The following is a 15,187-nucleotide window of genomic DNA, read 5'->3' as shown; positions in this document are numbered from 1 at the left end:
CTATATATAATCAACCAATCACATGGCAGTTGCTTTAATGCATTTAGGGGTGCGGTCCTGGTCAAGACAATCTCCTGAACTCCAAACTGAATATCAGAATGGGAAAGAAAGGTGATTTAAGCAATTTTGAGCGTGGCATAATTGTTGGTTCCAGACGGGCCGGTCTGAGTATTTTAAAATCTGCTCAGTTACTGGGATTTTCATGCACAATCATTTCTAGGGTTTACAAAGAATGGTGTGAAAAGGGAAAAACATCCAGTATGCGGCAGTCCTGTGGGCGAAAATGCCTTGTTGATGCCTGGTCTGGTCAGAGGAGAATGGGTCGACTGATTCAAGCTGATAGAAGAGCAACTTTGACTGAAATAACCACTTGTCACAACCGAAGTATGCAGCAAAGCATTTGTGAAGCCACAACACGCACAACCTTGAGGCGGATGGGCTACAACAGCAGAAGACCCCACCGGGCACCACTCATCTCCACTACAAATAGGAAAAAGAGGCTACAATTTGCACGAGCTCACCAAAATTGAACAGACGAAGACTGGAAAAATGTTGCCTGATGAGTCTCGATTTCTGTTGAGATATTCAGATGGTAGAGTCATAATTTGGCGTAAACAAAATGAGAACATGGATCCATCATGCCTTGATACCACTGTGCTGGCTGGTGGTGGTGGTGTAATGGTGTGGGGGATGTTTCATGTTTCCATGAAAGGGTGTCCATGGTCTGGCAGGACCCAAGGTTTCCCAGCAGAAAATTGCCCAAAGCATTACACAGCCTCCGCCAGCTTTCCTTCTTCCCATTGGCACCCTGACTGGTCTGCAGCTATGCAGGCCCATACGGAACAAGCTTTCTATCAGAACCAACAAAGCTTGAGCAATTTGAGCTACAATGGCTGTTTGATCAGACCCCACAGGCCAGCCTTCACTCCCCACATACATCATTGAGCCTTGGCCGCCTCTGGTTCACCACTGTACCTTCCTTGGACCACTTTTGATAGATAGTGACCACTGCAGACCGGGAATACGCCACAAGAGCTGCAGTTTTGGAGATGCTCTGAGCCAGTCGTCTACCGATCACAATTTGGCCTAACGCAATCAAATCCTTACGCTTGCCTATTTTTCCTGCTTCTAACACATTACCTTTGAGGACAAAATGTTCACTTGCTAGCTAATATATCCCACCAAAAAACAGGTGCCATCATGTTATGCCTTACTGTTGTATAAATATTAACATAGTTAACCAATTTAACTCTGCACCCCACCCGTAGGTCCAATATTGCATCCATCATAATCATTCAAAATATGCTGCAGAGCTGATGTGTGTAAAAAGACAAAAAAAAGTTTATTTATTATTAAATTTGTAGCTGAAATTTTTGACTTTAATTATTTTAACACCAATTTGTTTCAGTTTAATGCCCAATTAAATCAGGCATGGTTCATTTGATTGCTGCACCCTATATTTGGACATTTATGCCAACTCAAGAGCTAGTGCATGCAAAAGATTAATCAGAATAAAATGAAAAAATATAAGTTTAATTTAAAAAGATGACAAATACATTTTAAATTATTAACATGATAATTAAATAAACTTTTTTAATTAACTGGAATCGTTTAATTTAAAAATGAAAATGCAAATAAAATAATGTCTATGAATACTTTGGTCCCAATGAATACTTTAAATATTCAATTTTTAATAATTTTACTCAAGTTGCTTAAGTGTAGCCTGCAGCTGATTAGTATATTCAACATTGCTGGCGTGCAGCTTTGATGCTTTCAGTGTAGACAGGATGTAATAGATGATTTACAGGTGTGAGTGGGCGCAGAGACACACATACAGGCAGACACACACTCCCATAAATAAAATTGATTCCATTCTCGGAGCGGAGTTAAGCTGTCCTTTTTCTTGTGTCACCATCACCTCTCCTCTCCTTTCCATCTCCATCTCCCTGTCAGTCCTTTTTTCTTGTTTTTGCTTTCTCACCATGGACAAATTATGGTGATTATCATTTGGTTTCTCTATTCTTAAACTCCCTCTCTTCTCTTTTTTCATCTTTCCCCCTCTCTTTCTCTTTTGTTCTCTCGCTCTCTTCATCTGTATCCAGCAGTAAGACTCAGGGGAAATAAATTAGTAATATTTATGATGAAACCTTTTCTGTATCGTTGCTTCTTATCTCGTCGCCTCATAAAAAAGACACTGATCTTAACAGGCGTACCTATGTAGTCATCCGTCAAACAATCTACCCATCCATCCATCACGGGCACAGTGCACTGCTCAGCTCCTCTCGGCTGCCCAACACAGCAGCCAAGGCTGTTAAAAGCAGAAACCACCTCAACTCCCCCTGCACCTGAGTCTGCATCTATTATACCAAGTGATGCATCAGCCTCCCCGCAACATTCTTCAAACGTAATTGCAATGGTCAAAACAGCTCCCAAAACGCCTGTAATTTGTTTGCTTTTATCTGAAGTGAATTCCCAGAGAGATTTCTAAATCGGCTTTCAAATACGAGGAGATTTACCCAGCCTTGCCCAGTGAACCTGAACGTCTACCTGGGTGAGACTTTGATATATTTTCCCCACACACCCTCTCTTCAGTCTTTAGATAATCTCACCCCGGCTCACCCCGGTAAAAAAAACATGAGAAAGAGAAGGGCAGAGCTGACGTCGGGAGAGAAAGAATCCTGCTTTGACCATTCTAATAAAGGGCTGGTATGCAATTGAGCAGAACTGGAGGGTGGCTCCATTTGATAGTGTTAAGGCCCTTATGCAGGCACAGTTAAACAGCTGGCAGTGAGCACTAGATAAGGCTCTTTCTTAAAACCAACCTATAACTCTAGTTCTCCTGCCTCCTGTATTTAGAAATAGGAAAAACAAAATGACACAAATGAAATGTTGTGGGATTTTTCCACTCTTATTGAGGGAAACAACAGGAAGGGGATGGGAAAATGGGAGAGTGATATGATTTATACCTGTCTTCTCTTCACAGCTCAACATGTTTAGATAATATGCACTACTGTACCATATTATGATGTATTTAAATTTACCATGGCAACGATAGTTTCCAACAAAAATCCCAAAGTAATGTAAAATCTGCTGGATGTACTCAATGTCATTGTTTAACTTCTGTTTTTGATGGCAATGGTGGCTTATGTCGAGCTTTAAATGACTGCTAACCCTTAAAAATACTTTTATTCAAGTGTTCTAATAGTATACTTATTTTAAATGAAAAATAAGAAAGAAGGAATTATGCTTTCAGTCTACTTTTTATATACTTCTCAGAGATATATTTAAAATTGCACTTAAGTATACTTGACTTATACTGACAGAAACAACGAATTATATTTGTCCTGTACTTGTACTCAATCTTTTGATCGGAAAATATTTTAAAAGCTATAATTAAGTATTCAAATTCAAACTTTAATTTTAAAATTGAGTTTAAAATTGAGTTTAATTTTTTGATTGAGTAGCCTGTTAAATATACCTTTTTTTTTACATAGTTTTACATATACAGTCTTATGAACTTACATTGTTTGAAAATACTAATTGTAATATAAAACAGATATGTTTCTAATTCTGCATTTCTGCATCTGAATTTTTATGTTGTCTACTCCACTGGTAGTGTAAATGTAAAAAATCAACTCTTTCCCTTGTCTGGCTATCACCAGACCAAGCTCAATTTAAGATTGAACATTGGTTTGGGTAGTCTGCTCTGTATTTTATACAAGAAGCGTGATCAACAAGTATATTCAAATTACTCTGTATGCAAATGGCTGTCCTTCAACCAGTCAGACCACAAGAGGCGTGATCAAAAAAACAAAAGTGTAAGACTGAGTTTCAGGGTGAAATCAAATCACCGGCAGATCAGATTAGAGTTTCCCTAAACTATCCATGTTTTCACTATTATATGGCAGGGGGTGCTATTGCGAATCTTCTTGTACAGAATCTTCAGCTAAAAACACAGACAAGGAAGAAGCAGAAACAAGTGATAGAATATTGTTTACGCTGTGAACTGTAAAATAATGGCGATCATCAAACATTAAACAGCATGTAAATCAAAACTGCCTAATGTTACTGAATGAAAAGTATAAAATATAATATACTTGAACATTACTTAAGTATACTTCATAAAATAAACTTGAAGTTACTTATTAGTTACTAGCACTTATTTTCATAAGGGAAATCATGACATTAAAGCCCCCCTGGTGTATATATATATTATAACTAAAAGCTAATATATATATATATATATATATATATATATATATATATATATATATATATATATATATATATATATATATATATATATATATATATATATATATATATATATATATATATATATATATATATATATATATATATATATAAGCTTTTAGTATGAATATGTTAGCCTTAAGGTTATGGATAAGCTGGTATGTTCCAAAACAATGGCAAAATTCACATTGAGAAGATATAATATATTTTTTTACATTTATATAGTGCTTTTCTAGGCATTAAAAGCACTTTACATGGAAGGGGGAAATCTCCTTAACCACCACCAATGTGCAGATGCATGATGCAACAGCAGCCATTTTGCACCAGAATGCCACCACACACCAGCTGATTGGTGGAGAGGAGATGGAGTGATTAAGCCAATTAGGATATGGGGATGATTGGAAGGCCATGATACACAGAGGCTAATGGGCAAATTTGGCAAAAATGCCGAAGTTACACCCCTACCCCACAGGAAAGATGGACCGAAGGACCGTGCTTTTTTACGTCTCATCCGAAGGACCGTGCTTTTTGACAGTATAGTGTCCCCATCACTAAACTAGGGCGTTAGGACCCACACAGCCCACAGGGTGAGCGCCCACTACTGGCCTCACTAACACCTCTTTCAGCAGCTACCTGTTTTTCCCAGCTGGTCTCCCATCCAGGCTCAGCCCTGCTTAGCTTCAGTGGGAAGTCTCTCACTTCTGCTAAAATAAATCACGGATCTTTATGATATTAAAAGCTTTTCATCACAGCATCTAAATAGACGCTGATGTTGCGGCTGAATTCGGTCACTTGTTCACACAATTACTATTTTCAACATTCTCTGAATGGCACATAGTGCACTATAAAGGCAATAGGGAATGATTCAGAAAGATTTGCTTTCAGTTGAGGCAAATGAAGTCTGGTTTCACATTAGTGTCACGCACACCTCCGAAGCACACAGTCTGCTCCGGTCCAGAGACACGATAGCACAGAGCAGATCACATGTGCGAGTCAGCACAGACAACAAAACATCAAATCCGTTTGAATTGTGCACAGAATGCTGTATTTCAAAGCAATATGCAAGACATTATGAAAAGAAACGGTTAGCAATTAGGAGGAAACTGTGGCTTTACCGAGCTGAAAAGGTCTAGTCAAACTGTGATATATAAACGGAATGCTATTTGATGTTTTAAAAAAGAGGAGTAGGAACTGCTTGCTATATCCCACTCTGTCTTCATGTTTCAGGGGAAATTATGTCAACACATTGAATAATGTTGCGCCTTTCAAGGTACTTCAGTGGGCCGTTAGGTTGAAGGCTAACCTAGAATGTTAACTTGCCAATCTGGTTTTATTACAAGCTGTTAGAATTGGTGAAATCATAAGAATTGACACACAAATATATGATCAAACCTAACTCTGAAACAAAATCACTAAAGTCATGACAGTCACACAAACTCATGAAAGTATGTTATAATTCGCCATTGGTTTCCTCTGAAACTTCAAATGTTTTTAGAATTTCAGTTTTGATCTCAACCATTTCTGTGGCGAACATCACTTAAAGAGACTTTCATTAAAAATACAGTAAAAGAGTAATATTGTAAAATATTAACATGTAAAGTAATTGTGTTCTATTTAAATGTATTTTAAAATGTCATAGATTCCTATGATTGCAAAAATGATTTTTCAGCATCATTACTCTAGTTTTCAATGTAACATGATCGATCAGTAATCATTCTAATATGCTGATTGATCTCAAAAAACATTAGACATTAGATACATTCAGATACTATTATAATATTATCAATGTTAAAAACAGTTGTGCTGCTTAATGCTTTTTTGGGGAAACAGACTTCTTGTGTAACAAAGTCTTTACTGTCACTGTCAATTTACACTTTCTTTTAAATAATTTAAACTGACCCCAAACTTTTGAATGGTACTGAAAGTAGCACAAGAATAAGACAACCATTTTAGTCCTTATTTAATAACATGTTATTAAACTCATGCTGTTAAAGCACATCACTTAAAAAACTGTGTTTGATTGTGCATAATTTATGTTGTGAAAATGTGAAAGTTAATTTGAATTCACTTTAAACTAAAAACTACCATTCTAAAAACTCCCTGTAATTCCTGTGGGAACCCATAGATTTAAAAAAGGGTGAATTCTCATGCGGGTTTTAGGAGCACAAACAGCTCTACATGGGATGTACTTCAAAGAGTGTATTTTTTCAAACATGGCTTTTATTGTCGCTACTATGGTAATTTGACAGACACTACTGGCAGCCTGGAAAACTTCTGTAAGGGACATAGACTTGATGTGACACGTTAAAAGTTACTCACTTTGTATGAAGCGTGGAGGGTTGTCGTTGACATCCGTCAATCGTACAGTCACTGTAGTGGTTCCTGACAGGCCACCAAGATGTCCGCCCATGTCTTTAGCTTGCAGGACTACCAGATACTGATCCTGCGCTTCTCTATCCAGATCAGGAACTGCAGTGCGCAGGATGCCTGAGGGAGAATGAGAGACAAAGTGAGAAGCGCCTCACAAATTCAATCATCTCCTTAAATCAAATAACCATGTGTTCTCTGACTGTAAACTTGTAGAAAAGCGTCCCATCGGACAAGGTCACCCATGCGAGACTCCTGCCATTCGACAACAGTCTACAATGGAAGATTATTCAAATATCTCAAGGAAGTTTAACTATGGATACACACTATACTCCATATAGGACGAGACCTTTCAAAGTGCTACGGTTCAGAATGCTAATTCCTGCTAATGAGTAAAAAAGAATGCCATGCAATGCATACACGACAGAATTAGGTTAATATCCTTGATTAGCATTCACAAACCTCCAGGAGAAAAAGCCCTCTCGTTCATATCAGCGTGGGGTCCACAAATGTCAACAAAATTAATTAGGTTTCATTAGACGGCCAAATGGAATCAAAACACGAAGGAAGTCCATTATCCACATAGACAGAGAGACAATACACAGACTGCTACACAAACATTCGCACAATAGATCCGTGCGTGTGGTAAAATTCATCTTTCACTCTCTCGCTCCTTCTCTCTGCCTCATTCTTTCTAGCCTGTCATACACACAAATACCCATCATTCTATTCTCAAACCTTACGCTCACACATAGAGATTGGCCACACAGTCCCCACTGTGTGTAGAATCGCCCTGTGCTCACTTCACAATTCCACTCTACGGCACAAAGAAGCAGGAGTGATTTTTTCAAATGACTACAGCCCCCCTGTAACCCTGAATGAAAGCCTCTCACAAGCCTCTGGGTCACAAACCAGACCCTCCGACAGGCACAGAGTCAGAGCGCAGAGGCCGGTGCGTTGTCATTTAAGCTTGCAATTTAAAAGAAAAGTTCACCCAGAAATTCTATCATCATTTACTGACCCTGATGTCATTGCGCAACCATGCGCTGTAATTTTGAGATATTTTAATATTTTTTTAGATATTATATGTAACTACGCTAAAACTTTGGGGTTGGTAAGATTTTTTATTTAACTGAAAGTCTCTTATACTCACCAAGGCTGCATTTATTTGATTACAAAAATACACACTGTAAAGAAATGTTGTTGGTTTTTGTTGGTTTAACTTAAAAAAGTAAGTAACCTGGTTGCCTTACAATTGTGAGTTTATTGAAATTAAAAATTTGAGTTGATACAATAAAGGAAATTTGTTTATTAATAAATAGAAACTCAAAATATTTTTTGTATATGAACCACATAAAAATGTGATAAATCATAAAAATAGCACTATTTGGCATGTTTCATTGCGTCATCAGAAATAAAACACACAATTACCCAATATGCTTTCAAAATCTTTTAATAAAGGTTGTCCAATCTCAAAAATGTTCATTGTATTAACTCAAACATTTTATTTCAATGAACTCAAAATTTTAAGGCAACCAGGTTACTTTTTTGATAAATAATTTTTTACAGTGAAATCAATGTTGTGAAATTCTTCTATTTTGATAAATTTGAACATGTGTTCCTGTGTAGCAAAGGTAAACTTTCAGCAACCATTTCTTCAGTTTCACACAGGATTTGTTACTACAACTTTTTATCTTTTGTCAAATCAACAAAATGTCTTGAGTGTTCTTAAGTTTCTATTTATTAAACCAATCTACTTTGTTGTATTAACTCAAATGTTTAATTTCAATGAACTCAAAATTTTAAAGTGACCAGGTAACTTACTTTTTTTAAGTTAAGCCAACAATATTTTTTACAGTGCATGATCTTGCAGAAAATTGCTACTCAATAAATGTTTGTATTATTATATATGTTTTAAAAGCAGCCACACTCCTTAATATTTTGATGGAAACTGATAATTTTTTTCAGGATTCTTTAGTCGTGTCTTTACTGTCACTTGAGATCAGATCTTGTATATCAATTTCTTAAATGTTACTGAAATATTAATTCAAATGAAAAAAAATCTGACATCAAACATTTGAATGGTTGTATATATAATGGAAGTACGCAAGAAAAAAAATACACTATAAAAGTATCATAAAACTCATGAAGTACAATACTTTTATGTGACAAACAGACTGACATGTAAGTCAAAAGACTGCAAGAATGTTTCCTCAACCAATTAACTGTTCCCAAAGAACAAACATAATTTTATATTTACTCACTACGCCTTCTTTGAGACAATTTATCATCAGTTAAAAATGTCAGAATCAGCATTGAATCTGGAGATGCAAGCTAGATGAGCTTTGGTGGCATCAGTGAAAAATGACTCATGCAAAGCTATGACTTCAGAAGACTTGGAATATGACGCACAAGACATATGAACCACTTTTATGATGCTTTTATGGTAATTTATGTCTTTTTTTGGAGCTTGGTAACTGAATTGTCATAGTATGGAAAGAGCTACGCAAAACCTTTTACTTTGTATTCCACTGAAAACATAAGACCACACAGGTTTGGAACGACATTAAGGTGAGTAAATGATGGCAGAATTTAACTATTCACAAACCTGTGGTGGCGTCCCACTTTGAAGCATTTCTCTTTTTTCACAGCCCTCAGAAGTGCCATTTGAGTTAGTGTTTGCAGCATTTGTTAGAAGTGCAGCAGCTCAGCCGGTATGAATACATTTCTGCCAAGTCAGTCTGGATTAACGAGCATTGAAGAGAGGGAGGGAAGAACCAGAAAAGGAGGGAGGAGAAAAGAACCAGAGAGACGAAGGGATGACAGAGTGAGGGGGAACTGATCAGGGCTTTGAAGGGAGAGTGTGGCAGTGGTGCTAATGGCTGATCAGGGACTGAGACCAGCCTTAAGACATTATAATATAAAATTAAAGCTCTCTATTCCACAAAAGCATTTTGTTGTATTTTTCAATGATTTTTAGTGACTTCACTTGAGGTTTAGTGACTTTACTTGTCCCTCAAGGCTGAAGGATGGTGGAATCTTATTAAGAACTTGTTCTCTATGGACGACTGGGATTAAAATGTAAGTCAAACACTTGAAGCGGTTCTTCAAACAGTTTTTCATAAATGTTTTAGATCCTCTCATGTTAGTGGTATCTACTGTTATTGTGTTGCTGTTATTTCACACTCGGCAGTCAGAGACCTTTATTTTTTTTTCTCCCTTTTACTGACAGCACAGTAGAATGAAGATGGGAAAAAGAAAAGGGAACGAGATTAGAAAAAGATGCAAGCCCGAATCAAAGTCACACTGACCGCATGAACACCACAGAACATGTAAAAAAAAAAAAAAAAAAAAAAAAAAAAAAAAAATACGGTGCTATAGCCTTTAAATTCTGACTTGTGATGCAGCCTGAATCATAATGACACAGTGTTCATTCGTTTGCCAGAGGAGAACTGGCCCCCCAAGTGAGCCTAATTTCTCCCAAGGTTTGTTCTCCATTCTGTCACCGGATGGAGTTTGGGTTCCTTCTTCCTTGCCACTGTCATCTCTAGCTTACTTAGTTAGGGACACAATATTATCAGTATTCAACAATATTATTGATCTGACTGTACTGACACTGTTGTATGAGAATTTAACTAAACTGGAGGATGAGATAATTTTGTGCAGAACTGTTTTATAGATTAAATTAACTATTAACAACTGATAATCTATACAATTTAACTGAACCGAATAAAAACTGAATAAAAGCCGAAATATTCCTGTATTTTTTATCCATATTGTATAAGTGCTATATAAAAAAGGTGAACTGACTTGACAACCCTTCTGAAAACATAACTGGTTTATGATTGTTAGTGCTGGTTTGATGTTGGTATAGCTGGTTGTAACCGTTCTGGTCACAAGCAGTATTATGAAACTGGTTGACAAGTGGTGTTGAAATTTTACCATTACCGCCATCTCATCCAAGATGTTCATGTCTTTCTTTTTTTCAGTCAAAAATAAATTAAGTTTTTGAGGAAAACATTCCAGGATTTTTCTTCACACAATGATTTTCAATGATCTTCGTAGGCAGAAGTACAGCCTTAAGCGTATTAGTCTGTATTGTATGTATTAGTCTACGTACTTCTACGTACTTCTAGATATAACAGTAGATACCACAATCTACATTTATGAACGTACTTCTGCCTATGTATAGCATGACCTTTCCGGTGTGATTGCGCAATCCGTGGTGTGTCGCAGAGCAGCGAAAGATTAGCAATTTAGGTTCAAACGCATAAATGTTTTTTCCACTAGATAAGACACTATTCCTCATCTGGGATCGTGCAGAACCCTCTGAAGCCCTTAAAAGTGCTTTAAAACGGCATTGATTTGGACCTTTCACATTTTAGTTGCCATTGAAGTACACTGAGTGCAGAAAAATCCTGAAAAGTTTTCCTCAAAAAAATTTACTTTTATTTTTACTAAAGAAAGAAAGACATGAACATCTTGGATGGCATGAGGGTTAGTAAATGATCAGGAAACTTTCCTTTTGAAGTGAACTAATCCTTTGAGTATTTCTGGAATATTATGTTGAACTCCTTTGTATTGCTAAAGCTAATTTCATAACTAGCATTTCATGCTTTGCTAAACACAGTAAAAACATATCATTTTTGCAAAGTTTATTTCTTATAATTGAAATGATGAACAAAAGAATTGTGAAAAATGATGTTTACAGATGATCAGTGATGTTCACAATTTTCATGTTAAGAATGTTTCACTGACACTTTGGTGGATTTTCATAGTTTAATAGGAATGTTCATCTAAAAATTCAAATAGTTTCATCAGTTACTTTATTTAATGTGCTCTATGTCCATTGATCAATATGTGAATAAATGCTTAAATTAAATCTTACAAAGCAATTGTGTCTCTTCAGAAGACTTGAATTTGACTGCTCAAGTCAGGGTTTGTTGATGGACTCACAGTTTCCAATCTGTGATCTCCCTTTGATTGTCGCTTTGAATCTGGATGAAGTCTTTGACGAAAATGCTTTTTGCTCAAAAATGTTGCTTTTTATGAAATCTACATTTATGAACATTTTTTGAAAATGATTGGTGGTGACTGGCAACTTTATTAAAAAAAAAAAAATCACAGATGGGGAAATAGAAAATTAAATTTTAAAAGTAGAATAAGCAGTCATGCTGTGAAGTTTGCAATGTAACATTCTTAGAATATTTTTTTCCCCTCTTTTTTTCACTTTTAACAAAAATCCTGGGAGGAAAAAAACCCACCTGTCTGAGGGTCCACTGAGAAGTGTGGCTGCCCCTGAACTAGCGTGTACACCAGCCTTGCGCTGTTCCCATATGTGGGATCGTCTGCATCCGAAGCCGTCACCTGGATGATGGAGGTCCCTGAGGAAGAGTTTCAGGGAGAAAGACAATAAGCTATGGTCAATACGGCACATATAAACACAGGTCATCACAGGACAAGCACATTAAATGGAGAGAGCCGTATTAAGACTGACAGATTCTCTCCCTCTCTCCTTTCTTTCTCTCTCTCTCTCTCCCCTGCTGCAGTGTGACAAATACAGTATTCACTTTCTCTTCTCCCCAGCCGTACACCTTCTTTCAGTCGCGCCTCTGACTGTCTCACTTCATTTCTCTTCATCTCCTTCTCCAATTCCCCATTTGCTCCCTCTCTCAATCTCTACGCCAGTTTCTGCGGCCACCCTCCCCTGTTCCCATAACTCCCTCACGTCTCGAATCTCTCCTGCGTTCCTGACAGATATGGACTTTTTTTTCAACCAAATAAATCAAAGAGCTTCACGCGAAGGACTGAAACGGTTTGAAAAGAACATATATATGTACAATGGAAAGAGAACTACGTTTCCCATGGGGCAACGGCTGACAAGCTCAGTGGGACGAAGGGATTTGTGGGAGCAGCTGTTGCTGTTTTCAGACATCAAAGGCCTGACAGCGTGGGTTGGGGAGAGGGTGCCGTCTGATTACAGATCTTTCGCAGGTAGTTAAGAAGTGGCAAATGGAAGATGGTAGGAGAAAGGGAGCAAGAGAGATTGTCACTGTAAACGAACAATCAGATAGGCAGATCAAAAATACAGACGTGACTGCCGGGTTGATGCAACATGCACCGGCTCAGAGAAATCTATTCATATTCAATTTGAGTGGAACTGAAGAAACACGGCACAATTTAGACTGATAACGCATTCACACTGCTGGAATATTAGATCTGAATGGCGCTCGGGTTACGTTTACCCCAGCAAGGGTTCAAGCATTCAGATGCAGCCCGGAATATTTCTTGTTTGCGGATGGGATCCTTTGAAATTAATTAAACCCATTTCAGGCAAAACAAAACAACCGTGACTGTCGAGGGGTAATATTTTGAGCCTGCCTCAAACGGACGTAAAATCGATAAATACGAGAGGTTATTTCAACGAATGAGCACCATTACCATTTAAAAGGGCGCAAATTACAGAGAGCGTTTCCTCAGCTTTTCATCAGATGATTTCTGGGACAGCGTGAATCCTGCATTATTCAAAAATCATTGACATTCACAGAGAAAAAATATGCTAGCGGGGATGAGCATATGTCGTCTTCCGCTACCTATGTTCGCCATCTCGGGTACTGTGGCGCTGTAGGGTCCGTCCTCGAAGACAGGTGGGTTGTCGTTGATATCTTGCACTCTAATGATGAACTGGGAGGAGGGCTCCAGGGCACGCTCTGTCTGACTGTCTGTTGCCGTGGCAATCAGCCGGTATTCGTCCTTCTCCTCCCGGTCCAAGGGCTTGGTTACGTGGATGTTGCCCGTCTTCTCGTCAATCACGAACACTGACCCAGCCCCCTCACCCCGCAGCACGTACTTAGTGCGTCCATCACCTCTGTCCATGTCAGTGTGAAGCTGATGAGGAGAAAAAGAGAGGAAAAGGATGAGACAGAACGATTACAAGAGACTGAAGTGTTTAGAAGGACAAATATATAGTATACCGAGGTCAAAACTTTATAAAAAACAGTCATTTGCATCAAGCGAAACAGTCAACTAGATGATTAATCTTGAAAAATAGACGCCACTGTGATGTGGAAGACTTCGGGGGCTCATTCGCAGACAGTACAGATGGGCGGTAATGATCACACAGCCTTGCGTGAAGCGCTCGTACTCGAGGCGTTGATTGCGGGCGGAGTCTGGTTACCGGATCAGCAGCAGTCTGCGGCTAAGGAGCCTTCATGCAGTGCGCAAAGCCCGGGCTGCTATGGGAGCGCATGATGCTCAGAAAGAAGAGTGTGGAGAACGCATCAGCATTCATCCTCATTACCGCTTCTACGTGGCCAGAATACGGCTGCTTAAAAAGACCCCATAACAGCACAACTTCTACAAAAAGTGCCACACAGCAAGTTCGGAAGACAAATGGGAGCGTGTCCTATGTTTGCAGGCATTCGAGTGTGGAAAGAGCTGAGTACGTTCCCTCAATGGAATCAAAATGGAGATTTTTCTGAAATCAGAATATTCATCGGCTTTTCCAGATTGAATTCTGAGACGAAACATGTGGTTGAGTTAGATGTTAAATCCCCAAAGAATGTCTTGAAACTCTGGGAGCAGTGATGAGGAAAACTCTAAGAAAGAACATTCTGCTCAGTCACACATTTTTGTGTACAGTATCCAGGCGTAATGCAACAAGTTGGCAAGTGATAAAACAGTTTTTTCCATGTCAAGGGGTGTTCACATTGAGGTCTCCGGGTCACTGTACTGTTGGTTGATGGTAGGCGTTCCTACTCAGATAGCTTTACCAGGAAGGATTCCACAGTGTGTTCATATGCAGTTTAAAAGTTCAGCTTCAATCAGACTAAAGCAATACTTTTTTCTTTTTTAAAATGTCAAGTGAAAGATATAGACAAAATGAAAAACTAGTCTGATTTTTGCACAGTGGGACTAACAGACCACTTTAGCTTAAAGGGATACTTCACCGTTTTTTCAGATTAAACTATGTTATTCCCTTAACTAAGATGAGTTGATACATACCTCTGTCGTCTGAGTGCGTGCACTTAATCTCTCTGACGCGGGGTGACATTCTGATAGCATTTAGCTTAGCACACTAATCACAGTTCATTCCTATGGAACCAAACAGAGATCAAGTTAGAAGCAACCAATTAACTCCACGTTTCCCCTATTTAAATACAGTTACACGAATAGTTGGACGATCAAGTATGGTGACACAAAATAAAACGTGGCGCTTTTTTAACCGAGTTAAAAAGGAGAACTATAATGTATGGCGGAATAGCACTTCTGAGAGTACTTCAACTCGGCGCAGTAAAAAGTCCCGGCCGAAACATCCTCCCTCACATCTCCCCCTCCCTCTCTCATTTCCGTAAATAGAACCAACGTGATCTGCACGCCTGCATCAGTAGTAGTTTGAGCAGAGTTGACGAAGTACCAGTTTGTAGGAAGATAGTTTGAACAATCATGGGTATAATGTGCGTCGTAAAGAGTTGTGAGAACAAGGCGAAGGTATTTAGTGCCGTCATGTTTTACCGATTTCGGCGGAAAACTTGGTTAGCTGCTTTGAACATTGATGCAACAACAT

General features: G+C 38.3%; 1 protein-coding gene across 4 annotated transcripts in view; it reads right to left on the bottom strand.

Annotated features, from left to right (window-relative positions):
- LOC137089012 (cadherin-7) overlaps positions 1 to 15,187 on the bottom strand; it is a 206,627-nt gene that overhangs the window by 68,079 nt on the left and 123,361 nt on the right. For all 4 annotated transcript variants that reach the window (XM_067452435.1, XM_067452437.1, XM_067452438.1 and 1 more), the window contains exons 3-5: positions 13,215 to 13,509; positions 11,886 to 12,005; positions 6,574 to 6,741 (exon numbers count right to left, since the gene is read on the bottom strand). In XM_067452435.1, coding sequence (XP_067308536.1) covers positions 6,574 to 6,741; positions 11,886 to 12,005; positions 13,215 to 13,509 — 583 coding nt within the window. The remainder of the gene's footprint in view (positions 1 to 6,573; positions 6,742 to 11,885; positions 12,006 to 13,214; positions 13,510 to 15,187) is intronic.

This window comes from Pseudorasbora parva, chromosome 9 (genome assembly GCF_024679245.1).
Source record: "Pseudorasbora parva isolate DD20220531a chromosome 9, ASM2467924v1, whole genome shotgun sequence".
Lineage (NCBI taxonomy): Eukaryota > Metazoa > Chordata > Actinopteri > Cypriniformes > Gobionidae > Pseudorasbora > Pseudorasbora parva.
The sequence above is the reverse complement of the archived record's forward strand: the minus strand, read 5'-3'. Positions and strand labels throughout refer to the sequence as shown.